Raw genomic sequence first — 26,684 nt, forward strand, 5'->3', positions numbered from 1 at the left:
ATATTAAATTAAACTACATTACATTATACTTCATACATACTAGAGTATATTAAATTATACCACATCATACTACAGTATACTACATTATACTAAATTAAACTATATCATACTATGATATACTTCATTCATACTACATCATACTATATACAAAATATGAGGATGTCGTTATTCCAAAACCTCATTGTAGAATGTACATATAAGAGAACTCTCTAAACTAAACTGTAATACTTTAACTATTTGTATGTGTATATTATTTAAATGTTTATTCAAAAAATATAAATGCATTCAACTTAAAAGTAAAACACAAATATCTTCAGCCATTTATATGTATACTAATACTTGCATGTCATTTTATATCCAGTAACTTCATTAATGTCTCCTGAACGTTCAGACACTTTCAATCATCTCAGGTTGTCACACAGACTTTGGAAAAAACTTTTATTACACGTCACAATTTACAAAATTATGCAAAAATCAGTCAAGATGATGCGAAAGAGAAAAACTAACATTATGGGAGCTGGGTGTGTTGCTTGCGTGTGAATGTGTTTTTAGAATGGCCTCATGCGTGTGCTAAGGGGCGGGGCTCTGTTCGGGGGCGTGATAGCGATGTCCAGGTAGTCCCCGATCTGGAAGCGCTGAGACTGCAGCGTCATGGAGTCATCGGCTCCCTTCCTGCCCGATAGAGTACTGCCGATGTCTTTCAACCTAACAGAGGAAGACGTTTTAATACACAGCACGTAGAAATCATCATCCTGCTCCATGGACCTTCTGAAGTGTGGTACTTACTTGTATAGTTTCCCTCTGGTGTCGGGGAAGACTATGGCGAAGCTGAAATGAGTTCCTTTCTTCCTGGCCTCTGGATACACTTCTTTCACCAGGCAGGTCAGCTCCTTCAGAGTAGCATCCATCCTGAAGCACAGAGAATCACATACATTCACATGTTGCCTCAAGAACTCAACTGAACACGTTTAACAGTAAAGACAAAGAGCGACGCGTCCGCGGCCTCACCACGTGTATATCTGCAGTTCACTGGACGGAACGTTGCCACGAGCAAACTCATCTGGTCTGTGGTGTCGGCCACTGTTGGTGGTGAACACTCGCAGCAGGAGAGGGCAGGTCTGAAACAAGCATCAGATGCAAAACATAGTTTAATATGAGGCTTCAAGGCGACACCAGCATCATCGCATAGAAACGTTATCAAGTAAAGTGGCACAGGATGATTGCACGAGATAATAGAAAAACCTGTTTGTACATGAAAATAAGGAAATGTTGTGATGAATAGAACAAATAGTATAAGAAGCGAATGCATTTTTTTTTATTTTTGATAGAAGCAGAGTCACAAATTAAACATTCTTAAGACCACAGACTTTTCAGTTATTTAAAAAAATCTTTCATTCATAACAAAAAGCCTCGACTTGTTGTTTGAGGGTGAACAGGGGACTGCGGTTAGCTAGCACATTAGCACTGCTAACCCACAGAGAATGTATTCATATCCAGGCTCCATCCACCATTGTTGTTGTTGTCACGCCACAGAACAAACTAAAGTCAGTGCTGATGTTGGTCCGTCAGTGTTGTTGAGTTTAATTTAGAAGCTTCAGTCGTAAGGCTGTTAGCACGGAGCTGTTAGCACGGAGCTGTTAGCATGGCTGCCGGACCACGTTAGCTTGGCGCTAACGCGGCTAACGAGCGGACTCTGACCTTTTCCCGGTCGATGGGCTTCTCCGGCTCCTTCTTGATTTCCTCCTGTGTGATCCGCGATTCCAGAGCCATCGCTGTTGTTCTCGATTCACTGTCGACGATCGAGTATCGGTCACTTCCAACGTCTTGTTTCCTCCGCGGCAGCAAAGAGCGACGCACCGCTGATACAGAGAGCGTTTCCGGTTCCGTTTTTACTTTCCACGATTATCGCCCCCTACTGCTTTGGAGTGTTACAGCATCGTCACATTATTTCGTGTTATTATAAATAAACCAAATAAATAAATAACAGATAATAATGGATTCAATCATTCTGGGATGTTTATATAACTAGTTGTAAACACATTCTTAATAATAGAACTAATATAGTTTAGTATTGTGATCAAATGTGATCAAATGTGATCAAATGAATCACTGTTACATCGATAATAAAAAATAAAGTTTGTGTTTTCACTTTAATTTCCCAGGAGAGGATGGTGTTATGTGTTATATGTTCTTTGAGAAGGAGAAACAGCATCAGTTGGTTTAGTTTGATTAACGAATCACAATGAATCGTGCTGAGGATTCAGTGTAAAGCAGCAGATGGATCCTGGATCTTGAATAATAATAATAATAAAGAATAGATAATAATTCAGAAATGTTTCAGTTGAAGAAATGATCAGGATGATGATCGTCTGCAGATCCTCATGTCGTAGATCCAGGATCATTCAGCCAAGTTCAACCTACACAACTGAAACCTGCTATTCAGTCACATGCTGCTCTCCCCCTCACTCATTACTGCATGTGTTTGTACAGTATGTGGTTGTGGTTGTATCCTCACACTGGTCTCCTCTGTTCTCCCCTGAGCCGTCTGATCAGGGATCTGACCACTTCATCAAAACGTCTGGGCCTTGTTCTGCCTGACAAATCAAACAGTGGCTCTTTGTGCCTGCTCCTGACACTGATATCCATTCATCGATACGCATCAGGGATACGAGTTACTGTTATTTCCCTCTAATGACTTCATTAGAATCAGTAACACCTTGTGTTAAAGTGAGGAAGTTGGTTTTTTGCTCCCACACTTCGACAAACAGTGGGAGAAGCTTGTTGGTCACAGTCGTTAGTGGAACACAGAGCGACACTGTGCTGCAGGCGGACAGCTGCCAGGTCACAGCCTCCGACTCTCTACCTGTGTCCACTTATATATCTATATCACATCCTGTGGTGATGCTGCGGAGCTGCTTCAGAATTATTCTTTGTCTTTAGTGAGTCTTACTCAAACACTTCTAAAATATATGGTCACTTTTTATTGTCCACACAAGCACAGGCTTAAGAATGATAACAATAGCAATAATAATAGGTTTTCATTTGTGTAGTGCTTTAAACAATGGCCCAAAGACACTAAGAATGAAAAAAACGATAAAAACTATAAATATAAAATATACATTAATGAATCATATTTTCGCTGCTGTGCTATGAGTCTGGTCTCTTCCTCTAAAACGGTGCCTGTGAAGTTTTATTTTGAAAGTCTCAACAGGAAAACCTCATATTTTATACTGGTGGTCTTTACAGCTGGAGACAAATCTTTGGCTTCATGCAGAAGAAGCAGCTGCAGGTTTGTGGTTTCTGCATTTTATCAGTTTTCATTGTAAGTGTGTGTCTGTGTGTGTGTGTGTGTGTGTGTGTGTGTGTGTGTGTGTGTGTGTGTGAGAGAGAGAGAGAGAGTATGCAGCATATCTGTGAAACTTTTACGCAGTATTTCTACCCATAAAAACTATGTACTATGCATTATTGTAGTAGTAATATTGTAATATATATATATTCTAGTTTTCTTATCAGTATAATACGCGTGTGTTACTGTAGTATTATGGATTTGTTCAGTGTGTTGATGCTTTTAAATTGTTTGCCTTTAATTTTTCATTTTACATTTTGGCACTGGCCCTTTTTGTCTCCTCCTCCTCTCTCACTTTCTTTCCTTTTCATCCTCGTCCTCGGTCAAACGTCTTTTGTTTCATCGTGTGTGTGTGTGTGTGTGTGTGTGTGTGTGTGTGTGTCCGTGTCCAGCATGTCTTGGCCTGCTCTGTACACTCAGCTGCTCCGGGCCAACCATCACTCCACCAGTCTGGGTAAAGTGTGGCTCTCTGTGCTCTTCATATTTCGGGTCCTGGTGCTGGTGGTGGCTGCAGAGAGCGTGTGGGGAGACGAGCAGACGGACTTCATCTGCAACACACTGCAGGTGCAGCACTGACATCACGCACGTCACATGCACGTGTTCATATTACCATGTTGATATGGTGGATAGACAGATAGATTATTGATCACAATGTGGGACGTTATTGTATCGCGAGACGACAAAAGAGACAAGGTGCAGAACTTCACTGCTGTTGGATGGAAAAGATTCACATGTGAGACGAAGTGACATCATCATTACAGAACAAGTTAAAAGTCATAATTATAAAAGTGTTTAGTAATTACTAATACTACAAATACCACTATACTACTACGTATAATAATAGTAGTGTGTTTGTGTGTGTGTGTGTTTCAGCCGGGCTGTGAGAACGTCTGCTACGATCAGTTCTTTCCTGTCTCCCACGTCCGTCTCTGGTGTCTCCAGCTCGTCTTCGTCTCCTCTCCAACTCTTCTGCTCGTCATGTACGTGGCCTATCGTAACTACAAGGACAAGAAGAGGCTGCTGCAGGTGTGTGTGTCCTCACATGTGTCAGTAAGTGGTTCTACACCCCCTCACAGTGTGTTGTACTTCTTGTCATGGATGTGTGACAGGGTTCTGGGAGATCTTTTCTCAACAACAGAACCCATGAGGAAGAGTTGGAGGCCCTGAAGAAGAGGAGACTCCCAGTGTCCGGCGTCCTCTGGTGGACGTACGCGTGCAGCCTGGTGTTCAGGCTGCTGTTTGAGGGAGGCTTCATGTAATATTTCCTCTCACTCTTCCACAGAATACTGCAGATGTGGTATAAATACAACAGCATGTGTGTGTGTGTGTGTGTGTGTGTGTGTGTGTGTCTCCAGGTCCGCCCTGTACGTGGTGTACGGTGGTTTCCAGATGCCACGTCTGGTGCAGTGTGACCAGTGGCCTTGTCCCAACCTGGTGGACTGCTTCATCTCGCGGCCCACAGAGAAAACCATCTTCACCGTGTTCATGGCGACCGCCTCGTCCCTCTGCATCATCCTCAACATGGCGGAGCTGGCCTATCTTGTTGCCAAGGCCGTCACTAGGTACAAGATGTTCCTAAAGACTTTCCTTTACTTTCCTCAACATGTCTAAAACTATTCTAAACTTGACGTACAGATAAACGTTATTGAATGATAATGAAAAAGTAGCTGTGGTAATTAATGAGTGAATACATTTGTCAGTTGTTTATTTACTCATTCATTTTGTCAGAGTCATATTAAATATATTTCACGTGACTGTGACTCCTACAAGATAAATATTCTCATTGTTCTTCAGTCTTCCATGCGCGTCCTCTTGTGTTTCAGGGTTGTCAGTGGTCGGAGGGAAAGGAAATCACTCCGCAGATCCAGAAGAGACAAGATGCAAAATAAGACAAACCAGAATTTCTTTATCTCGACCTGAGGTCGCAGCAACAAGGTGGACGACACACACACACGAGAGAGACGTCCCAAACTATTCAAGGCTGCAAATACACAAGTGAAATAAATGTGAACTTGAGTGAAATGCAGAGAAAAGACATTTTCTGTGAAACTTGAATTGTTCAAATGTACAAAGTGGAGATGATGTCAACAAAGCTTTTTGGGATTATTTGTTGTTGATTGTAATTTTTGTTCGAACAGTTGCAGAAGTGCGTTGATGAAAAGGACGAGAGGAAAAAACATAGTTTATATTTTGTGTCTGATCAAGTTCAGATCAGATGTTTGGAAAAGTTCAAACTTGTTGATGTTAAACTTGACCTGCGACCTATTGTGTGTACTGACCTCTAGTGGCGACCAGCAGTGATTACATGTGTTCATAGATGTGGCGAACGCTTCATTTTAAATATTCTGATTTACATCTAAATATATTCTTCATCACAAGGTTATTAATGATATCAGTGATTATTTAAAAATGTATAAATATTTGAATATAATAGGTTGAAAATAAAAACAGGCTAATTACACAGAATAATTGTATAAAATAAAAACAGGTTAATAGTAACAAGAGGTGAATAATAATAATGACATAATAAAAATAACAGCCCAGTTAAAAATACAAATTTCACCTCTGAGGAAAAGTGTTTTCTTGTTTTTTTAAATTTGTCACTAAAGTGATTGAGTGCAGCAGCTTCTACCCACACGTGCACGCTCACAAGCACATGCACCCGCTCCCCTCGTGCACCCCCTGCACAAGGACCCCCACCCTCCCACCCTTTTTTTAGACTAGACTAACCCCTCTTCTTTTTTACTCTCTCTCTCTCTCTCACTCTCTCTCTCTCTCTCTCTCTCCCTCTCCCTCTCCCTCCCTCTCACACTAATCTCACCCACTCCTCACTTTTAGTCGCCTGGAGCCCACGGGTGGGAGTTAACAAAGAGACAGAGGAGAGAAAGAAGGAGAGAAGCAGTGGAGGAAGAGAAGTGGAGGGAGCCGTGGTCCAGAGGAGGAGAGGGGTAAGAGGCAGCAGCATCATCAGGAGAAGGAGGAGGAGGAGGAGGATGGAGTGATGAGGGAGGGAAGAGGAGGGATTATCATCCTTCCACCTGCTGGATTATCAGCACCTCACATGATGCGTCCTGACCCCGTGGGAAAAAAGGAGGACAGGAGGCCACTAAGGCTGATGAAGTAGGCTGCATGGAATATTTGACATGAATGAATCTTGAGACTTTTCTTCCTCCAGCATTTAAAACACATTTCAAACCTAAACGATCATTTAAACACTGTTGATTGGCTTCAAGAGCTTTTCTGCACCAGTCGCTGTTGATGAGTTACAACCTGAAGTGCATAAGATAAGTTAAATAGATACTTTCCATCAAAGTTCACCTAATATATCAACATATTGATCCATATGTGTTCAAATTAACGAGTTCCATTAACTCTACTGCTACATTTAATTCAAATTAAATTGTATAACCAATTGATTTTGTTAATCTTAGAGTTTACAAGTTGTATCAACACTATTGCTAACTTTTGTTAAACATGACTCTTTTATTTGCACGTTAACAATCGAAATATTTTTGTAAGTGTGAGAAAAGAAAATCATGCGACCAACTTAAAAATGGCAACATAGCAACTGTGCTAATATAACTTGTTAACTTTAAGTTTAATTACTACATGAAGTGTATAATGTGTATAAAATGTAATTTACATGTAAAAAAGTTGCCATTAAGAGTAAAAATTACATTGAACGTCATATAAAAGTTTAATCATGCAACATTATACATTTTCCAATGTAGTGAATGCATGTTGTTAAATATTTTATTACATTGCACAACTTTATTCTCTCATCCTTTTACTCATCGCTGCACAGTTATCTATCAATATGTTATTTAAAGAAATGATTTAAAGCACCATTACACAGGTTTCTGTATGTTCACGCTACTTCCTCGTATCACACAACCTCTCCTCACTTTATATCTTTCATATAACTTTCATCCACTGCATCTGGACATTCTGCATCATATTGTGTTGACATGAAGTGTGTGAGCTGGAGCTGGTTAAAATAACTGATTTAAAATGTTTCTGGATGTGATTCAGTGGGAAAATGAACAGACTGGACTTTCACACGAACACTGCTCCACTCTCTGCGCATCTTAAAAAGCGTTCGGTTGCAAGCGTCCGGCCGAACGTGAACTATTTGGTCAGTTTTAGCACAAAGACCTCTGATCCATGAGAAGCACGGGCCGGCCAGGACAACATCCATCTGGCAGCTTCTCTATTGTCTGTGGTGACAGACGGTATTTCATCCCGTCAACACACCATGTACATGTGCACATGCCACAGTTACAGTAGATGGAGGCGTCAGTTGATTTGTCTCTTCGTTAGCTGAGCTGTAGATTGTGTTCTTTCCACGTTTCAGTGTTTCTGTGTAGACTGCTTTGGCAAAGATCGTATACATTATTTAATGAGGGATGTTACTGTATCAACAGGGTCCTGAAAAAAGTTTCATTAGACCCTGATGGAATTAAACTGTTTGGTTTTATTGTTGTGCTTCTAAAGGGAGCTGGTATTTTTCTATTATATGTGAATGCTCTTGTTTTGAAGGCAGTTTGGTGGCTGAGGATCAATCTGTGCTACTGTAACTGTGTGTGTGTGTGTGTGTGTGTGTGTGTGTGTGTGTGTGTGTGTGTGTGTGTGTGTGTGTGTGTGTGTGTGTGTGTGTGTGAGTGTGTGTGTGATCAGTTGATCCCAGGCAAACATTTGCCCTCCTCAGCATTCCTGGGATGTGATGAGTCCAGCATTCGACAGGCACAACCTGTTATCCACTCATTCACTTCCCACAGATCACAAACCTTTGTGTTCACAGCCAGCCGACCCTGCAGCGCACACACACACACACACACACACACACACACACACACACGAATATGTGCACGTCTGCATGTAAATGTACACATATAAATGAAGACGCAGGCACATATCCACCTCTCCTTGCACAAATGGCAGCAGGTTTGGAATATCAAGTTAAAAGTTATGTCAGCGCTGTGTTTACTGTCGGACCACGCCCCAAATATTTGAGATCGAAAGGTTTGAATGGAAAGTGATAAGTTGTGGAGGTTCTGTCTCAGGTGTCAGTTCACCAGAATTAAACATGGAGACACCAGACTGAAGAAGAAGAGGAGGGAGGGAAGAGAGGATGAAGGAGTGAGGGAAGGAGGGATGCATGTGGGGAGGAGGGGAGGAGGAGGATGGGGTGAAGGTGACCTTTTCTTTCCTCTTTCTCCAGACTAATGTAAGAGTGACACAGATTTTATTGTTGTCAACTCGGGTTGATTTGAGTATTTTCGAGGATTAATGACATGAAGTAGTGAGATTAAATTAATAAACGTGAAATGTGAATATTTATTTTGTGATCTCTCTCCTCCAGATATTGATTTTCTTCTGATCTCTGGTCGATGGATTTATCACTGACGACACAACAATATTTTGGTAAATCTGCAGGTCTTTGTTGTCCACTTGTAGTTGTGTCACCTCCTCCATGTTTCAGTCTTCTCCCTCCTCACAGGGACCTCCTCCGCTGTTCACCACCGCCTCTCCTCTCTCTCTGCAGGCTAGAAACTCGAGTGAAGCATGGGTGACTGGAGCTTTCTAGGGCGGCTGCTGGAGAACGCTCAAGAACACTCCACTGTGATCGGAAAGGTGAGTGATGGTCAAACGTGATGAAAACAAGCTTCGGTGAGCTCATGAATCTCAATCCCTCCATCTTCCTCACCCAGGTTTGGCTGACCGTCCTCTTCATCTTTCGTATCTTGGTGCTGGGCGCAGCGGCAGAAGAGGTTTGGGGAGACGAGCAGTCGGACTTCACCTGTAACACTCAGCAGCCCGGTTGCGAGAACGTCTGCTACGACGAGGCCTTCCCCATCTCCCACATCCGCTTCTGGGTGCTGCAGATCATCTTCGTCTCGACGCCCACGCTCATTTACCTGGGGCATGTGCTGCACATCGTCCGCATGGAGGAGAAGAGGAGGGAGAGGGAGGAGGAGGTCAGGAAGGCCGGACAACACCAGGAGGACCATGACAACCTCTATCACAACGGAGTGGGTGATGGAGGAGGTGGGAAAAAGGAGAAGCCACCGATTCGTGATGAGCACGGGAAGATCAGGATCCGCGGGGCGTTACTGAGGACGTACATCTTCAACATCATCTTCAAAACTCTGTTTGAGGTGGGCTTCATCCTGGGACAGTACTTCCTGTACGGCTTCCACCTGAGGCCGCTCTACAAATGTGGCCGCTGGCCCTGCCCCAATACTGTGGACTGCTTCATCTCCAGGTGAGTTTATCACAGGACTCCTCTTGGGTCTTAGGTCAACGTGTGAGTTAAATCTATGTTTCTGTTTCTCGTCCCAGGCCCACTGAGAAGACCATCTTCATCATCTTCATGCTGGTGGTCGCCTGCGTCTCTCTGCTCCTCAACCTGCTGGAGATCTACCACCTGGGCTGGAAGAAGGTCAAGCAGGGCGTCACCAACGAGTTTGTGTCCGACAGCGAGTCGCTGCTGCTGTGTGCGGGCGAGCGCGGACACGCAGAGACGATACCTGGGCAGACCTCGCCGTCGGTGCTCGAGTGTGTGTCGGCGTACACCAGTGTGGGAGCGGCGGGGGGCGGAGCAGCTGCGGGAGGAGCCTACCGTCCAACAGAAGAAGCCTCCACAGGTTTGAACCCAAACATGGCCGCCGAATCTGTGCCGGCCGAGCTCAAGATGGATGGCGCCCCGTTCCACCCAGATGACTTCCTGTTGGAGAGGCTGCCCACTTCCTTTTATGGCAATGGAGACACGGTGAGCGTTGGAAGCGGCGGGCAGCTGAGGGCGATGGAGCAGAACTGGAGCAACATGGCACTGGAGCTGCAGAATCTGAATGGAAAAGACTTCTTCTACCCTCCTCCTCCTCCATCTCCTCCCACCTCGGCCTCCTCCTCCCCTCAGGGGGAGATGACCCCACAGGAGCAACACTCCATGTGTCCCACGCTTCCTCGCAATACCCCTCTGTACCCCCTCATGGTGCAGGAGAGGCCGCTGGACGAGGAAAACACTGTCGCCACAGCACCTTGGATGGTCCCGCACGACGACTTCACCGTGGTCACCAGGGCGGAGATGCATCAGCCTCCATGTGCTGCGGCGACAGACATTCGGAAGCCAAGTCGGGCCGGCAAGAGCGGCTGCGCCCGAGCTCGCCCGGATGACCTGGCAGTGTAGCTGAAACACACGCGTGCACAGCCGTACACACACACCTTGAAAAAAACCTACAGTCCATATGTTTTACTCATAAAACTCCACGAGCACATCCTCCAGAAGAAGACTGACGCTCTGAGGCAGATGTTTGGATTCGGCTGGAGTCGGTAGAAGGAGTTTGGCCAGATTACAGCGACACATCTGGAATCCTCTCGTAGACTCACTGTTCTGGCCACACTCCCTCTCACACACACACACACTCTTTTTAAAGGAGTTGCAGGAAGGTATAGGCCCATGAAATGGGAATCACAGACACACACACTCACAGTATATAAATATATATAAAACCAGTATAAAGGTGATGATGAAAGGTTGGCAGCGGAGAGGAAGCGATAGTATTTTCTTTAAGTTTCATCTTTCTTTTATCTCTTTGCGGCGACGTCAGACGAGAGGTTTGCACTTTTGTTTCTTTCTTTTCTTTTTTTTTTTTTGTTGCGTGACGGTGGAGTTGTGTGTCCATCGAAATGTGTGTTTGTGTGCACAGCGTTTACCCGGCCTGTAATTTCAATGAAGAGAGGGATGCTCTGACTGAAGCTGTCCCACCCTGAGACATAGTCCTTAGGCTTCACAGGCTGTGAGTGTGTGTGTGTGTTCCTTCATTTGTTTCAGTGTTTACTAGATGACATCTCTGCAGTTATATCAGGGTTAACTATGCAAAGTTTATAAATATGTAAATATAGAATGATTAAAGTATTAATAGATGCAACAGGATATTTTACAAAACTACATATGTTTTTAAAAAGTTGTGATCAAGCTGCAATTCAGAGATTTGACTTAGAAATCCAAAGATGCTTCGGCCTTTTCTGACATTGGCTCCACTGGTCACTTTATACAAAAATCCAATGTTGGAAAAGTTGATGCAAATAAACAAAATGGTTTAACTAATGAAGCTTTGCAACTTGAACAGAGCACAACGATCAGTTCACCTTCTTTCTGGTGCTTGTGTTTGCAGTGTGTTGCAGAAGTTTTGAGCTCTCCTGTGTGTTCGGTGCAGGCGGACTCCAGGTTCATCTTCTAGACTGTAGCTGTAGAATACACAGTAGCTTTTAGGCCTTTTGAAAACAAGAGCAGTATGATCTACAAAAGTGATTTTATTCTTCTGTTACTTCTTTACTGATATCCCACATAAAATGTTCATTTTCCTGTTTTAAATTCCTGCCAAAACAAAAGAAAAACTATATTTTTTATTTAGAATATAAATTCAGTTGTGTTACAGCAACGTCCCAACGGCATGAACTTATTTCTGCATCAGAACCTTTGGCACTGAGATCATTGGCCCCTCAAGGTGTATTTTTACAAATCTTAATTGTTTTCTTAGTTTCAATGTTTATGATTTCCATCTTGTCACGAATGCAACCACTTCTACACACCATCATAAACATTAGTTCATAAAGTATATATATATCTTTATATATCTTTATACTTCATGTATTTTTGAAGATCTTCCCCCCCGAACCCAAACAATCATGGCTCCAACCACGAGATCAGTTTTACAACATTTTCATGAATCTACTGTGAAGAGAGATTTCCACAAAAAGACATAATGTTGAACTTTGTCTCTAAACAAAACTTTCTTTATTTTTATTGCTGATTATTTTTCAGAATCTTGTTGTTCCGAGCTTTTCCTCTTACTTTTAAGATGTAGATAATGATTTGCACATTTAGATGATTAGGGGCGTTGTTATGAAGATGTGAAGATATAAATAGAAAAGAAAAAATAACAAATAGTGCCCTAGGAGGAAGGATATTATGGATTTTAACATGTTTGTGTTTTTTCATGGGAATAATACAATGGGATTGACACTTGGAATGGACAAGAAAGTTTTCTGTACTGGAAATGGATTGGGAGACTTAAACACTTTGGAATACAGATGTTGTGTGGTGGGATTTTTTTACAAACTGGGACAAGCCCCCGCTGTTACTCCCACTGTAAAATAAGTGTCTTTGAAGAGAAGTGCCTTGCGTCGGAACCTTATGTTGAAGAACATGTTGATGTAAATGTTCATTTACCTCAGATGTTTACAGAACTGTTATTGAATAAACTTTTTGTATCACACTGGGGTTTTTTTAGTGTTTTCTGTGTGGATTCAAAAAAATCTAAACCATTCGATCAGCGATTCATCAAAGTGACACAACAGACTGCGACTTCAGGCCGAATCCTGTCGGCCCGCAGGAAACACCTCACCATTCACTCAGTTCACTGCCGTCTCTCAAATGAAGAACAGTTCTGTTCTCCACTTGGGAAATAACTCAAGAAAAAATCTGTTGGGCTCAAACAAATAAAAATCTCAGGATCTACTCTCTGAAAAAAACATCTCAAACTCTCTACGCTCTATTTAAATACAATAAATAAAAGAATGCATGTTGATTAGATTGATAATATATTGGAAAGATCTCAGCTCCATTTATCAATATTACTTGATAGCTGTTAGTGTACGAGGGGAACTGTCCATACTGTCTGCTATGCATGCTTGTGCGTGCACTGGTGTTTCTATGTGCATGTGTGTTCCAGTGTGTGTGTGTGTGTGTGTGTCCATGGCCTCGCCCATCAGGCTGTGCTGAGGCCAGCTCTTCTTTTATCTCTGCTCAATGTCCCGGGGATTTTGGTTGAACAAAACCTCTCCAGGGAGAGAAAAGGCCTTGAATGCAGACTAATACCGTCCCGACCTCTGGACTCTTGCAGGCTGCTGCGTACGTGTCTGTGTGTTCCAATATGACGGGTTGTGAAAGTACTGTATGTTATAATAATGAGAGAGACCAGGACTCACTCAGTAAATCAACTTGCACCAAGGCCAGGTTTGGAGTCATATCGTAATTCACATTAAAACGTACAAACTGTGTTAATTTTTAAATTAAGATCATGAACTTTGACCTGAATTAAGACACAAGCTCCCAGTGACTCTGATTCATTCAGCTGCAACATGTTTTAGAGGAATGATGTATGATCTAAACTGGGGCCAGTGTTGCAGAGGCTCATGCATGGAGACTTTTCACTGAGCTTGCATCCACACTTGCGTGAAACTTGCATTGCAGCTAGTTTAAGGCAGGTTCCTGTGCATCGTGTATTAAATGCAAAATACTAAGTGGAGTTTCACCACATTAGGTAGATATGCAGGTGTGTGCACATTTAATGGATGACTGATCCTTCTGAAATGATAATTCATCTTGTTACAGAGCTCATCTCTGTTTACAGGGAATCTGATTGGGCTCTTTGCACTTTCATTTGAGCAGTAGGTCCTCTAGTGGCCAAACTCTGAAAGGATTTTGTGAATCTCCCTGGGGTTGAGCTCAGTTTTTAATAAGTTAAAGTAACGAACCAGAGAAAAATGATGATCTTTTATAGAAAACGTCGTAATAATCATCAAATCTGTTAAAAGAGAGATAAAGATATTTATATATAGAAATGATTTCTTTTTAAATGTTGACTCGTAACTTGTCAAGCAGCTTGTTACTGTGTGTTTAAAGGAGTTAGTTAAAGTTTATTATAACTGTAACTGACAGATTCACTGCTCACATTTTTCTTTCCACATTTTATTCGTCAAACAATCACCCTCCAGTGAAGAGGCGAGATGATTCCATGCTGTAGGTTTTGATGATGATAGTGTAGATGTCAGCATTTGATGCAAACACTGTCTCCCTGTGTTGTGTGGTCAGATCCCTGCCTCCTATTCATGACACCCCATCATGTCTGGGGTGATATTCTCAGGCACAGGAGCCATTCTGCCCTTAGCCAGTATCATGGGGCTGTCATACTTGTAATACTGGGAGCCCTTGAAAACAAGAACTCCCTCTGAATCACAAAATCCAGCGTCGATGTCGGATAAAGGAATGGGGAGATCTTCGGTCACCGCCCTGGGCGTGGCGGTGAGGTCGATCTTAAGCATTTGTTTTCCTGTTGAAAGGAAAATGAGATGTTTGTTAATCACATGCAGGCAAACGTCAAACTTACTTACAGTTTGATTTATTTTACCTTTAATTACGTAGACCCAGTGCTCATTGGGACAGACAAAAGCAGCGTCCACGTGTCCTTCAAAGCCCAGCTCCTCCTTCAGGGTCTTCGGGTAGCCTTCAACCAGGGTGTGGTTAGCTCCTTCTTTATAGATGAAGACCTCCTCGTCCTGCAGGTGGAAGAAAAAGGACTTTCAACACCTTCCTGAGGACAGCACGAGGACGTGTGACCGCTCGCTTCAAGCTCTACCTTAATCATGTACAGTTTGTCGCTGTAGGAGAAGACGGCGTCCACCCCTCTGACCATCTCACTCCACATCCTGGTGATTGGGAAGGCGTGAAGCCCGTCACGGTGAGTGTCCAGACGCATGTAGATCGGGCCTGAGCAGATTGATTGTGAGTGAAATCAATGAGCTGAGGATAACATTGAAATCATTTAAAATGATTCTTCACGTCGTCTCGACTGGAAGACTCTCATGTCCGTGCACTGTGGAGCTACAGGCAGGATTAGCTTAGCGTTGCATTAGCAAAGGGAAACAACCCGCACAGCAAAAAGTTCTGCAGCTGCAACTTCTGTTTCTTAAAATCTGGATGAAAAAGTTTAAACCTTCAACTTCTGCAGCTGCTTTAATTCCTCGGTGCATGGGTGTGTCTAAAGGGGCTTGGTTTGTGTGGGTGTGGTCTTTGTGGGCGTGGTGTGCAGTGGGCGTTTGCCTCATTTCATTTCCTGATTGTCGGAGGAAGTGGAGACACGTCGTCCATCTGTATTTTCAGTCCGTGGAAACAAGCAGCACTCTCTGGTTCCTGTTCGCACAACCTGCTCTCACTCAGTGTCTGTGGTAAGAACAGGAAGCTCAGCAGGGGATTGTCTTATCTTATCTTAGCCTAGCTTAGTTTAGCTTAGCTTAGCAAAAATGCACTGAGAAGCAGCTGTTCCATCACCACCAACAGCAGCAGCCAAGTCCATCACTCTTTTGGGTCCCCTGGAAATTTCCCTCATCACTGTCTGCAGCAAGTTTGTGTATTTGTGACTTTTTGCAGCACGTGTGTCGTCCTTTGTTTTCAATCTAAAAGTTTTTCCTTTTGCTGAAGTTACTAGAAATATTTCTTACACGAGTCATACCTGCAAACATATACTTTTTGCCCTTGTCATCAGTGGTGATGGCGTCTAATTTGATCTCACTGCATTTAGGGGTTCTGTACTTTCCTCCGTGCCCTGCAGTAAGAAAACAGAGGACACGTTTAGAAAGTGAATACTTGAATCAAAGCGATTTAAGATTTGTTGACTCACCGAAGTTGTCACAACTCATGAAGTAATTGCGGCTGTCTTTGGGGTAAGGGCCCTTCACGTCTCCTAACAGCGGGTTGAACCTGGTGAAGTTGTGCCCATGGAAACAGTAGTAGTGCTCCAGCCAGCGTAACACAGAGGTGCAGACGGGCAGATGGGACCAAGTCTTAGTCTTCACTGTCTTTGTGTCAATGTCATACACGTGCACATCATGTCCTGGGAGCAGAGACACGTTTTCAATCATCTCCACCACGTGCTTCATGTATCTACCGTAATTATAACAGATTTTATTTGATAACAATTGTTTTGGGGATTTTTCCACTTTTTCTCAGAGTTTAATTCATGGATCTTTTACATATATGACTTATCTGCAACGTGGACTGATCTACTTCTTAAAAAATCTTAGAATATAAACCGGTGTCATGTTTGATTGAGCAGTAGGAGTTTTAGTTGTGTTCTCTTTCTACAACACTGAGATTTCTCTGCCAAATAATAATGAATCTTTCTATTTCTTGTCTAAGTGGATGCAAACACACCCTTGAAGAACAGAACTGAGTCTGCCATGCACTCTCCAGCGGGACACTCCACAGCAGCATCCAGGTGAGAGGGGACTCCTGGGAAGTCCTCCTGGATATCCTTTGGATAACCGGCCGTCAGAGTGAGGTTGTAATATCTGAACACTTTGTCATCCTGCAGATTAGAAAAGAAACGTCACAGCTCTCCATCTGATCTTTGTTTTCTTTAACAGACTTGGGACGGTCGTACCAGGAAGAAATACATGTGATCTTGGTCCTCTGGGTTCTTTGAGCTGTGCATGCGGAAGGCAGCATCAACATGGCCGCTGTTATGGGTGTCATCCATCTCCTTGAAGAACTCAGTGGAGACCTGAGCTGGACCATTGAAACCCTTCCACAGGTAAGCACCTGAGAGAACACTCTGTTATTATACTTATATATATATATATATATATATATATATTATAAAACCTTTTTTAAATGGAACTCAGTTAGCTTCATTACTGTTTACATGAGTGATTTAGTTTGAAGGATTCATTGCTGTTATTTGTTTCATACCTGCATTCCCTCAGACATAAATAAATGGAGAATTGAATAAGCTGATTTAAAAGCTAAGTCAGGAAAATGTTTTATAAAGAGGCTGATACAGTGAAGGGATTCAAGCTTCATGTAAAAACCTTTAAAGAAGAAAGTTTTTCCGTTCTCGTCAGGAGTGATGGCATCAAACTCAATCCCATCACACCGGTCTGGAACAGCAGCACCCTCTGTATTCCAGAATTAGAAATATAGAAATAATACAACTGAAATAACTTATGTTAAACAAAATGTGTGAAGCTTGTTGTGGAGATATACATGCATTTAAACACCCACCTTCTGCGGCTGAATGTTCTGAGTGCCTGTGAAGGATAAAAAAGGATCTTTTACAAAAGCACAAAGTTTGTGTTTGTTCAACTGATGCACGCATTGAACTTTGAACCAGCAAACACAGTAAACGAACTACTGGTCAGTGACTTGCACATTTCAATTCTGCAAAAAGAGCAGCAGGTACGACCATAAAAACAAATAATCAGGCCGCTCGATGTTTTAATGTAAATGACTCCAAAACTAAAGCCACAAAAACATTACGTCTTCACAAAACATCTATTTCACAACATACTCTGTTTTGTTTTCTGCCCCTTTATGTATATTTGCATGTGTGTTGCTGTTTCACCTACAGAACCGGAAAATATGTGAGAAACTAAATCCAGTGAGAAAGTATTTCACATGAGTTGTGGATACTCTTCAAACATCATGCATGAAGCCCTCCGATCTAAACGACTCTTTGAAGTGATAATAGCAGTGAGATGATCGATACTCACGCTGGTGCTCCGCTCACGAGAGCGAGTGCTGAGCACAGAAGCAGTAGCCCGGTGAACAGGTCCATGTCGTGGTCCGGATGAGCGTCACTGTGGAGAAGTAGATGTGCAGGAGCTGGATGTGCACTTTTATACTGACGTGTGTGTGTGAACATGTTAGGTAACTCCGTGTGCGTTTGTTTGCGTAGGTGATGATGGAGCTGCCAGGAACTGGGTCGTTGCAAAAACTGGGTATTTCATGTTGATTCAGAATCATTCGGTGCAATTTATCTATTTTGTAAAAGTGGACTTTTCGTGTGCAGCTATAGAATACTGGTGCTATCTGTGTTTAATGGAGCTGCTTTCATCTGTAGGTCCTGATGACATCATCGACTGGGCATTTTGATTTATTTACCTTGGTTGAGATTCTTCAAACCTTTAAAATTCTTCTTTTTTTTAATCAATCAGAACTAAGTTCACTTTATCCCTTTATTTAACACTGGATTAAAAGGCTTTGACCACTTTGAGCACCTCAGTTAGGGGGGTTGTGTGTGTGTGTGTGTGTGTGTGTGTGTGTGTGTGTGTGTGTGTGTGTGTGTGTGTGTGTGTGTGTGTGTGTGTGTGTGTGTGTGTGTGTGTGTGTAGCCAGTATTGTGCAAACTTGGATGAAACATAACTCAGTTTTATTATTTTTACAAACAGCTCCTCACTAAGTCAACTACAAAGTTTGATTTGCAGATTATACAACGTTCTCAAATTTGTCTCGATTACTGATTAATTGAATCTTTTGCAACATGAGCGTGATTCACAGGGACAAAGAATATGATTCACCAAACTTAAGCAACACTCAAGGTCAATTTAAAAACATGCAATCGTATATTTATCTACTACTTGTATTGTTTCTGTTCTGAATGGTGCAATGAAATAATCTTCTACACTTGTTTAACGTTCACTGATCATCATAATGAGAAGATCTCATCAAACATAGAGGTAGAGGCTGTAAATTAAACTACATTGTTTGCCGATACAAATATTGTTAGTGATTAGTCTGAGATCTGTCCTCATCTATCTCTATCTTCCTCTGTGGTTTATTTGTAGCGGTAGATCTTGATGCAATGGTTCATACTGTCCGACACGACCACGTGTCCGTCCGGCAGCAGTGCCAGACCCCTCGGACTGCTCAGGTTATCCGTCACCAGAGGCCAGCCCACACCCTTGGACGGGTAGTAAAGAACACGGTGGTGCTGCTTTCCCCAGTCTGCCACCAGGACATCCCCATCGCCGTCGATGCAGAGGCCCCAAGGGCAGGTCAGGACGGGCCCCAAGCCGGAGCACACCCCCAGGATTCGGATAGTGCTCCAGCCAGGCTCCAGGACTCGAATGCACGGGACGCGTCCACTCTCGTTGCCTCGTTCTGACACCGCCATGAGCCCAGTGGAGAGACAGGCTGCCACCAGGTACGGTCGGTGGTACCCGGTTACCACTGTGCGTTCTAGCCTGGATCCAGTTTTGGGGTCCAGTTTGAGGGCGGTTAAAGTCCCACGCTTTATGTCAGCGACGATGAACTCATCTTGACGGTTGACAGACAGCCCTCTGGGAGCGTCCAGCTCTTCGTTGCTGGAACTAATCGTCGTGCCTCCGAACGTCTGCAGGAGGCGTCCATGACGGCTGAACACCAGCACAGCACGTTCAGCAGCACAGGTCAGAGCGATGAGGCCCTTCGAGTTCACAGCCACGTCAAAGTAGTTGCAGATACGGGAAGATCTTTCTGACCCTGAAGGAGACACCTGCTGCACAACGTTCTTCTGGAGATCAGTCACCTGAATGCGGGCGTTTCCACAATCCACCACAAACAGCTGCCCTTTGACAGTTGCGTGGACGCCGCTCGGCAGGTTGAAGTCAGTACGGCCGGATCCTTGTTTTCCAAACTGTTTAATCAGATAAGCTGAGTCCAGAGCAGTCGAGCCCCCCTCTTCCTCCAGGTCCCTCAAGGCTGGCACAACTTTCTCCCTCTCTTTGTTGTCTGGTTGTGATTCCTTAACTTGTAATTTGTCCCCTTCAATAGCCGACATAGACAGAGATCTGCTCACACGGGTTAAACCTGAACCTTGTGTCACACGAGTCTGGGATCTCGATTGTCGTTTATCAGAGCTGATGTTGTTCCTTTCGGATTCTGCGTCGTTTCCCTGGACTCCTTCCAGAGCTGAAGGTTCAGAGGCAAGTCTCATTCTGTTCACCTTCCTGAATCCTCTGCTGTCACTCTTGTTGAGTAGAGGGCGTAGTTTACCAGGGAGGTCAACAGTGGATGTCGAGCGGCACTGCTCTTGCTTATGAGATCCATTAACAGGTGAATCCACAGTATATGTGTAACTGGAATCCTCACTGTCCACTGGTGATGGAGGGCTTCCAATATCCGCTGATGATTCACTGGAGTTCTTTGCTTTTTGAGACAGAGGAGGAAGTCCAGTAGAGAGATCTGCGAGACTGTGAGTCACATCACAGCGTCTTTCGTCGGTTTCTTCAGGAGAACAGGACGGCTCCTCACATGAGACCAAGACCAGGGCCTTTTGCTTCCTCCGCCCCTTCAGCGTGGAGCACCTCAGTGTTCCACTCTGTCTGCCATCAGATTCATCACCTTCAGATTCTCCTTGACTGGACACTGGTGGGATGGCGAGGAAGAAATCTTGCCCCTGTATGTCTGAGCACACGGAGTCCAGGTCTTCATCTTGAGAGGACTCAGACACTCCGCGGTGTCTCAGAACGGGCGACTTGAGCTCATCCTCGTTCTCCGTGGAGCTCGATGAATGTAGTTTCCGGACAACGCGTGTGTTTGTCGTGTTGGTCCCATCTGGACTGGACCTCTGTCCGCCTCTGTTTGGTTGAGGTTCCTTTCGAATTTCAAGAGGGGTCAGGTTTAAAAAGGCCGTGTCCCCTGAGTGCAGGGCACACTTCTGTCCTTGGACACCACAGACACCGATGGGGTAAGTCATACCTTGTTCACTAACACTAACCTCCCCTAAGCTCAAGGTCTTGGACTCTGCACTTGGTAAGAAACAAACTCTTTTCAGTGTCAGAGAGATTTCCCACGGCTGGGTGACCTCTGCCACGCCTCTCTGGAGCTGATTCTTGTTGGATCCACCTGCAGTACTTCCCCATCTTTGTATCTGTTCCTTCAGTTGTCCCATTTTTCTAAATTGCTGGTCAACCAGTGACTGCACAACCCGCACGGCTGCAGCGTTCTCCCTCTTCACCTGACTAAGATGCCGCTGGGCTTCTCTGTGGTCCTGCTCGATCTTCTCGAGAAGACGCCGCTCCTCTCTCTGAGCTTCAATCGCCGCATTGTCCAACTGGCGGTTCACCTCCTCCACCTCGGCCTGCTGCCGCTCCCGGAGGCCCTGCAGTTCTTTTTCTCCTTGCTCCAGGTTGGAGAGGGCCTGAGTCACCCAGGGAGGTGGTGACGTAAGAGATACGGGTGTGAAGACAGACTGCCGTGGGGCGAAAGATCGGGGAGGTGGGGAGGTCGCATCTCTGGGTTTTGGAGCGGTTTGTGTGAGCAGGGCTGAGAACCCAGGGAGGGGTCTTCTCTCTGAATGAGACCGCAGTAACATTGTGCTCTAAAAAGTCTTGTTGCCTCAAATGTGGTTCTGCTGCTTTTTGTCTGGAAAGAGAGAAAATGTAAAAGAAACCGTCAGATCCCAAAAAGTTACAACATTTATGTTCAGCTCTGGGGAAAAGAACACTGAGTGTTGAAACGTACACGATAAGAAAATCTGATGTCCTGAATCCCAGTCCTCGCCACGATCTTTGTAATGTTTTGTAATCCAACTCTTTGTGTGTGACACATAAACCCAGTGAGCATCTCTGTCGCTCTTTTAAAACTGGGACACAAACTGTTCCCTTTCATTGCAACTTTATCTCACCTGCACAATATTCAGTTTCTCACGAGACTCCTAAGTGCTCTCAGGTAACCACTGCCCTGTTTCCCCTGGTCAGTGCTGCATTCAGACCTTCTCCCTCATCTCAAATCGACGGCAAAGCTTTTCTAGAGTCCTAATTATATGAATTCATCAGTATTTATAGATTTTTACTACATTATTTGGTTATTTAACGCCACATCAGGGCTAAGTTGTGTCAGTGAAACCCAACACCACATCATCGAACCCTAAAAGTCCCAGATAGTTGCTTCCGAATGCAGCACAGACGCCCATTGTCACTGTCGGTGGAAACAGGAGAGCTTATCTGCTCAGGGCATTGAAACTGAGCTACGTCTTTCATCACCTGCACGAGGTATGTGATCCTCGGCCAGGAGAGGGGTCACGCTTTTTTCCACCCGGCCTTTAAAATGGATCATATTCTGAGTGTGCAGTGGGCATACTGTAGGTTGAAGTGACACTTATTCCCCCTGGAGCAAAAAACGAGGCGAGGTTTCAGTTTACCTGTGTCACAATCAGGTCCCTGTGGAAAAATGCTCCCTCAGAGTATGAATGGACAGAATCTGTTTCCCATGTTTGAAAAAGACGTTATCTTTGTTGTTATTCGGGACATTCAGGAGTTTTAAAGTTTCAACAACAGGAGACGATGCTCAGGTGGGATGAGGCATCAACCTGTTTGTCGGAACGAGGGGAAACAAATCCCGGTCACTGTCCGAGGCCTCTGGGTCGTCTCGTGTTCCCCCACTTTAATGTTGAATGAGAGGCACTAGTTGCTAAGTTACCGGTCGGCCTTTGCTGAGGTGCTGGGACCTTTAGAATAAATGATAGCATTCATAATTGAGAGGATTATGCAGGATGTTCAGGAGCATTCCAGCGTATCAAGGCTGAACAATGGAGACATTCAGCACGAGTAACGGAGCTGAAACATCACAGGTAGAGAGTCTCTTTGAACTTTTGAATGAAGCGACTTCTCCCAAAAATAAATCTGTAAACAGCAAATCTCCAGAAAATATTTTGGCTCATTTTTAAAGTTTAGCTTTAAGGACGCATCAATTTTTGAAACTGTAGCAGAGAGTTAGAAGATATTTGACTCCTACCTGAACTCAAGGTGTGTGTTCCTCCTCCGCTGCTCTCTCTCTCTCTTCTGCCCCCCGAACTTCTCGTTCTTCCTCCCACCACCTCTGCCTGTCACTCCCCCATCCCTCCGTTCTTCCCTCCCTCTTTCATTCATTGCATTCCTCGCAGGTTCTTGTGCAGGTTTACAAATCCATTTTTCCCTGTGCACATATATATTGATTTAATATGCAGGCCGGTTTATTTCCTTGTCACGAACAATAGCTTCTGATAGAAAAGATTGATAGTGCTGCTTTAGTTGATGTCTGCTGCACATGTGCATTAACATGAACACATTTTGAAGGTTTACTCTTTGGAGGTCACTGAATATCATAAATCTGTTCCCAACCCCTTGTTGAAGAACAGACTGAAAAAATTCTCAGGATTGAAGGATTCAAGGTAAAAGCTGCAGTGAACTGTGTCGAGCGCTCTATTTCAAACACAGTGAATAGATAAATAAGATTAAAAATTAAAGCATGTTTATATATTAACATATTATTAGTGCAAGGGGGAAAAGAAATAAAAGAATAAAATTAGAAATAACAACAAAATAAAATAGGAATTAAAAAGTGTGTGTATGTGTGACTATATATAGTTTGTGTGTAAATATAAATACATCTTACAAGTTAATTCTAAAATAACTAATTTCCAGGAATGTATTCACAGTTTAAAGTGAGCTGCTGTGCACGTGACTGTGCACTGATAATACCTCTGATGTGTAAGATGACAGACTCATAGAGTTTATCAATATTTTCTACAGAACCTTAATTAAAATCAGTTTCTAATCATGACGTTTCAATGTTGCACCACTAGATGTCACCAAATACAAAGCATCAAAAATAAAGAGGACCTCTCCAGTCACTGTCTTTCAAATTAAATGTTCTTAAAATAAGAGAATACATCTTATACTGCAGTAAATATATATTACTGCAATCCATCCAACTAACTTACTACATAAAAAACAAAGTACAGGGATACTGAGGGATTATAATCCGTAATGTTGTTGTGTTCATCTTCCTTATTTAGTTCCAGGCCTGAATCTTTAAATAAAACCTGGAGAAAAATTCAGATGCGCATCAACTCAAATGCACTGAGTTAAATTAACGTTAATTTCCCACGTGGAACTTTTGTGCAGATGGCTGAGTGTGTTCTCGTAAAAACACAGCTTTATTTTCAGAGGAATCCGTCTGCAATCTGTTGCAGGTCTGCACAGGACACTCACAACAGACTTAACAAGGTTTGGTCCCAATTAGAGAATCACACCTTTTCTTTACCTTCATATGTTTGCACGTGTAATTTCAACCACCCTGGTGGAAGCTATGAAAAATAAGAAAATAAGTCCCATAAATGAAAGTAACACTGTGTATATGTGATGTGCAGCTTCATTCTATGTCACTGACTTTGTTATTAGAGATAAATCTTTATCTTTGAGTGGTTTGAGATGTGTCACGGTCAAATAATGACGTTATAAAGAGCATTTCCAGGATAATTATCTTCATAATGTTCTTTCTATGTAGAGATCTTGGCTTCTTGCCCCTTTAAGCTCAAGAGGAAAGTACTTTTAGCTTCTGACCTTTTCGTTCTTATCCTGTGTTGTTTCCGAGACACCTCAGATTTGAACTTTTTGGAGAAAGCAATGTCACCAATATTTGTCTTCTCATAAGATCCAACATCTTCCCACCAATTATCACACACACACAAATGCAGCGTTGCCCCCTGGACTCAGACGCGTCTTGAGCCATCAGTGTTGCTGCATGTCACACAGGGTCCTACAGGCCAAGGCTGGCTGTGGTGTTGTGACTGATTATTTCTATCTCCCGCTCTGTCAGGAGAGATGGGAAATTATATCGGCCTAAGGTGGCGCTCCGTTATTGATATCACTGTTAAAACTCCCAGATCCAGCTGCTCGCCTCGCCCTGCAACATCACCACAATTAAATCTGCACGCCGCTCCGAGCCCGTGTGTGTGGCAGAGAGTAATAGGCCCAATAGTTAGTGTAACAAAACAATAATGTGATTCAACATGGCAGCATTAGAACCACATCTGTACTGTGTGTGTGTATTTATATATATATATAAATATATATATATATAAATATATATATATCATATGACAAGGCAGTTAATGGGTTATTATTAAAGCTCCTAAATAGAAACATCACAGTGAATCAGGTGCTGAGAGAACCTGCTGCAAACAAACAATTCAAAATAAAGTCTGCAAGCTCTCGCAGATGGAATTAGAGAGGTGGTCAAGAAAGTCACATTGTGCTCTTCTCTCCCACTTTGCATACAGCCAGCAATATTCTGTGATGAATATGGTAATGGTCCCCATTCTGGTGGGACTCTCTCCTTTCAGAGGGGAAGATCCAGTTCTACCGTTAGATTCGATTAATTCCTCCTCATGCCACTCCTCATTTTGGTGTCCCCCTCTGCTCTCACCCCCGCCCCATCCTCTCTAACACTTTCAGGCCGATGATATTAGACGAACAATCGCAGAAACAAAACGAGCTGGAACAACCAAGACGGGAACAGATGGCACGTAATTGCCTGGTGGAGGAAGCCAGGGAGTCAATTTTTACCCGTCCTGGGGGAGTTGCAGTTGCAAGAAGGAGGGGGGAGAAAAGTGCAGGTGCATTTGTTTTGATCAGATATGGCCTAGAGGAAGCATCTGAAAAATATTCATCACACGCACATTAGGGAGAGGAATTTAACAAAAGTGTGGCTAAGAGCTGGGATGTAGTGGTGAGCTCTCGTCTGGGCAGAGAGGAGGATGTGAGGCAGTTACTCTGAAGGAAACATTGAATTTTAGGGTTTGGTGATGAAGCTACACCTTAGAAATAAACAAGAAAACTTATTCGTTACTTGAAGAACTGCCGGATTTTCTATTTTAAGAAAGCTTATAAATAAAGCTAGAATTCTTATTTTTAGTGGCACTTGACAAATTCTATATTATTTATTGACACTTTTAAGGAAGAAGTGGTGACATGAGGATAGTTCGCCACAGATGTTTCACCGTACTTAACATGATGTAATGACATTAAGACGGAGGTCTCAGCTCTCCGGCACAAAAAGAATGAACATTCTAGGTGTTGTAGTTTTTATTTTACGTCGATTTAATAACGATCGTCACGGGACGACGTCCATTTTCAGACGGTTAACTTCTGATAGAAAACAGAAACAAAAGATTACATGTAATTCAAAAAACAAACCTCTCCTAATGTGAGAGAATATAATAATAATAATGATAATGATTATAATAATAATAGATAGAAACCTAGCGCACGCAGAGCTGAACGCAGCCTCACTTCCAGCTACACACCCACATTCAAATGACCTGATCCTGCAGATCAACAGTTTCTGGTGGTGAATCACGGCATCAAGCGAGAAGAAGGGCGGATTTTCTTCCTGTGAGGGAGGTGGAGGTGAAGACAAAATAAAAAAGTGGTCAGATTTAAAGTCAGAGTGTGAGGGAACGGTTATAAATGAGGCCTCGGACCTTTATCACACTCTGCTTTTATTTCCCCTCTTTCTTCTTGTTGTTGTATTATTACAAATTTCTCTCTCTTCGATTTAATCAGTCTGATGCATCAACGTATGACAGGAGGTTAATTCTGTCATGACCACAAAGCTGCACAACGCTATTTATCTGCAGCCACTTCATGTTTTGGACATGAATCAGTCACATACTGTACGGAGATGAAACCCTTTTGCTTGCTCCTCTAAGGTCTGACCACATCTGTTCAATTACCAGCATGGAAAGTGCATTACCATTGGCTTTGTTGTTGGAGATGCTTGATTTTCTTAGTAAAAAGCGGATGAATTTATAATGTTGTGATCCCCTCTGTTGTGAATCTCTTCAACGGAGCCGAGGCCCCGGGATCGGAATAAGCATTTTGATGAGCTATAGGCCATCTCTTCTTTTTACAATCCCAAACTTGCGCTGCCTGCCCAATATCAAACTAATAAATTACAGCCCCCGTCTCC

At 43.3% G+C, this 26,684-nt stretch overlaps 4 protein-coding genes across 7 annotated transcripts; 2 read left to right on the forward strand and 2 right to left on the reverse strand.

Moving 5' to 3' along the window:
• Positions 1 to 424: 424 nt before the first annotated feature.
• Positions 425 to 1,888, reverse strand: sap18 (Sin3A-associated protein). The gene is made up of 4 exons (XM_020104613.2): positions 1,699 to 1,888; positions 1,009 to 1,118; positions 787 to 909; positions 425 to 705 (listed from the first exon to the last, which is right to left on the reverse strand). Exons 1-4 carry the CDS (start codon positions 1,768 to 1,770, stop codon positions 549 to 551), a joined length of 462 nt encoding a protein of 153 aa, XP_019960172.1. The 5' UTR covers positions 1,771 to 1,888; the 3' UTR covers positions 425 to 548.
• A 1,363-nt stretch (positions 1,889 to 3,251) lies between these two features.
• LOC109640545 (gap junction beta-2 protein-like) lies at positions 3,252 to 5,881 on the forward strand. Of its 2 annotated transcripts, XM_020104614.2 has the most exons (6): positions 3,252 to 3,289; positions 3,739 to 3,910; positions 4,220 to 4,372; positions 4,456 to 4,601; positions 4,702 to 4,908; positions 5,170 to 5,881. In XM_020104614.2, exons 2-6 carry the CDS (start codon positions 3,740 to 3,742, stop codon positions 5,264 to 5,266), a joined length of 774 nt encoding a protein of 257 aa, XP_019960173.2. In that variant the 5' UTR covers positions 3,252 to 3,289; position 3,739; the 3' UTR covers positions 5,267 to 5,881. The 2 variants fall into 2 exon arrangements, with proteins under 2 accessions (XP_019960173.2, XP_069377264.1); XM_069521163.1 differs by lacking the exon at positions 3,252 to 3,289 and having other exon boundaries at positions 3,725 to 3,910.
• Positions 5,882 to 6,140: 259 nt separating this feature from the next.
• Positions 6,141 to 12,627, forward strand: LOC109640543 (gap junction alpha-3 protein-like). Of its 2 annotated transcripts, none has more exons than XM_020104611.2 (5): positions 6,141 to 6,294; positions 8,709 to 8,770; positions 8,892 to 8,980; positions 9,058 to 9,611; positions 9,689 to 12,627. In XM_020104611.2, exons 3-5 carry the CDS (start codon positions 8,912 to 8,914, stop codon positions 10,533 to 10,535), a joined length of 1,470 nt encoding a protein of 489 aa, XP_019960170.1. In that variant the 5' UTR covers positions 6,141 to 6,294; positions 8,709 to 8,770; positions 8,892 to 8,911; the 3' UTR covers positions 10,536 to 12,627. The 2 variants fall into 2 exon arrangements, with proteins under 2 accessions (XP_019960170.1, XP_069377463.1); XM_069521362.1 differs by lacking the exon at positions 6,141 to 6,294 and adding an exon at positions 6,351 to 6,466.
• A 1,459-nt stretch (positions 12,628 to 14,086) lies between these two features.
• On the reverse strand, positions 14,087 to 22,728 carry hpxb (hemopexin b). Of its 2 annotated transcripts, XM_020105171.2 has the most exons (10): positions 17,681 to 17,815; positions 17,193 to 17,218; positions 17,000 to 17,086; positions 16,573 to 16,730; positions 16,344 to 16,497; positions 15,811 to 16,023; positions 15,643 to 15,735; positions 14,770 to 14,900; positions 14,542 to 14,689; positions 14,087 to 14,463 (listed from the first exon to the last, which is right to left on the reverse strand). In XM_020105171.2, exons 1-10 carry the CDS (start codon positions 17,743 to 17,745, stop codon positions 14,237 to 14,239), a joined length of 1,302 nt encoding a protein of 433 aa, XP_019960730.2. In that variant the 5' UTR covers positions 17,746 to 17,815; the 3' UTR covers positions 14,087 to 14,236. The 2 variants fall into 2 exon arrangements, 1 of the variants encoding a protein (XP_019960730.2); XR_011240451.1 differs by lacking the exons at positions 14,087 to 14,463; positions 14,542 to 14,689; positions 14,770 to 14,900; ... (2 more) ...; positions 16,344 to 16,497; positions 16,573 to 16,730 and adding an exon at positions 22,686 to 22,728 and having other exon boundaries at positions 17,681 to 21,314.
• Between the last annotated feature and the right edge of the window lie 3,956 nt (positions 22,729 to 26,684).

The sequence above is a fragment of the Paralichthys olivaceus genome, chromosome 24, assembly GCF_024713975.1.
Source record: "Paralichthys olivaceus isolate ysfri-2021 chromosome 24, ASM2471397v2, whole genome shotgun sequence".
NCBI lineage: Eukaryota > Metazoa > Chordata > Actinopteri > Pleuronectiformes > Paralichthyidae > Paralichthys > Paralichthys olivaceus.

What these genes read in the sequence shown, in the direction of transcription:
- hpxb (XM_020105171.2), bottom strand. Translation starts at nt 17,745, where the DNA reads ATGGACCTGTTCACCGGGCTACTGCTTCTGTGCTCAGCACTCGCTCTC. An exon ending in CTCGTGAGCGGAGCACCAGC is followed by an intron (nt 17,219 to 17,680) that starts GTGAGTATCGAT and finishes TATCCTTCACAG; the next exon opens with GCACTCAGAACATTCAGCCG. An exon ending in ATCACATGTATTTCTTCCTG is followed by an intron (nt 16,498 to 16,572) that starts GTACGACCGTCC and finishes TCTAATCTGCAG; the next exon opens with GATGACAAAGTGTTCAGATA.
- sap18 (XM_020104613.2), bottom strand. Translation starts at nt 1,770, where the DNA reads ATGGCTCTGGAATCGCGGATCACACAGGAGGAAATCAAGAAGGAGCCG. An exon ending in GAACTGCAGATATACACGTG is followed by an intron (nt 910 to 1,008) that starts GTGAGGCCGCGG and finishes TCTGTGCTTCAG; the next exon opens with GATGGATGCTACTCTGAAGG. An exon ending in ACCAGAGGGAAACTATACAA is followed by an intron (nt 706 to 786) that starts GTAAGTACCACA and finishes TTCCTCTGTTAG; the next exon opens with GTTGAAAGACATCGGCAGTA.
- LOC109640543 (XM_020104611.2), top strand. Translation starts at nt 8,912, where the DNA reads ATGGGTGACTGGAGCTTTCTAGGGCGGCTGCTGGAGAACGCTCAAGAA. An exon ending in ACTCCACTGTGATCGGAAAG is followed by an intron (nt 8,981 to 9,057) that starts GTGAGTGATGGT and finishes TTCCTCACCCAG; the next exon opens with GTTTGGCTGACCGTCCTCTT. An exon ending in GTGGACTGCTTCATCTCCAG is followed by an intron (nt 9,612 to 9,688) that starts GTGAGTTTATCA and finishes TTCTCGTCCCAG; the next exon opens with GCCCACTGAGAAGACCATCT.
- LOC109640545 (XM_020104614.2), top strand. Translation starts at nt 3,740, where the DNA reads ATGTCTTGGCCTGCTCTGTACACTCAGCTGCTCCGGGCCAACCATCAC. An exon ending in ACAAGAAGAGGCTGCTGCAG is followed by an intron (nt 4,373 to 4,455) that starts GTGTGTGTGTCC and finishes GATGTGTGACAG; the next exon opens with GGTTCTGGGAGATCTTTTCT. An exon ending in GTTGCCAAGGCCGTCACTAG is followed by an intron (nt 4,909 to 5,169) that starts GTACAAGATGTT and finishes CTTGTGTTTCAG; the next exon opens with GGTTGTCAGTGGTCGGAGGG.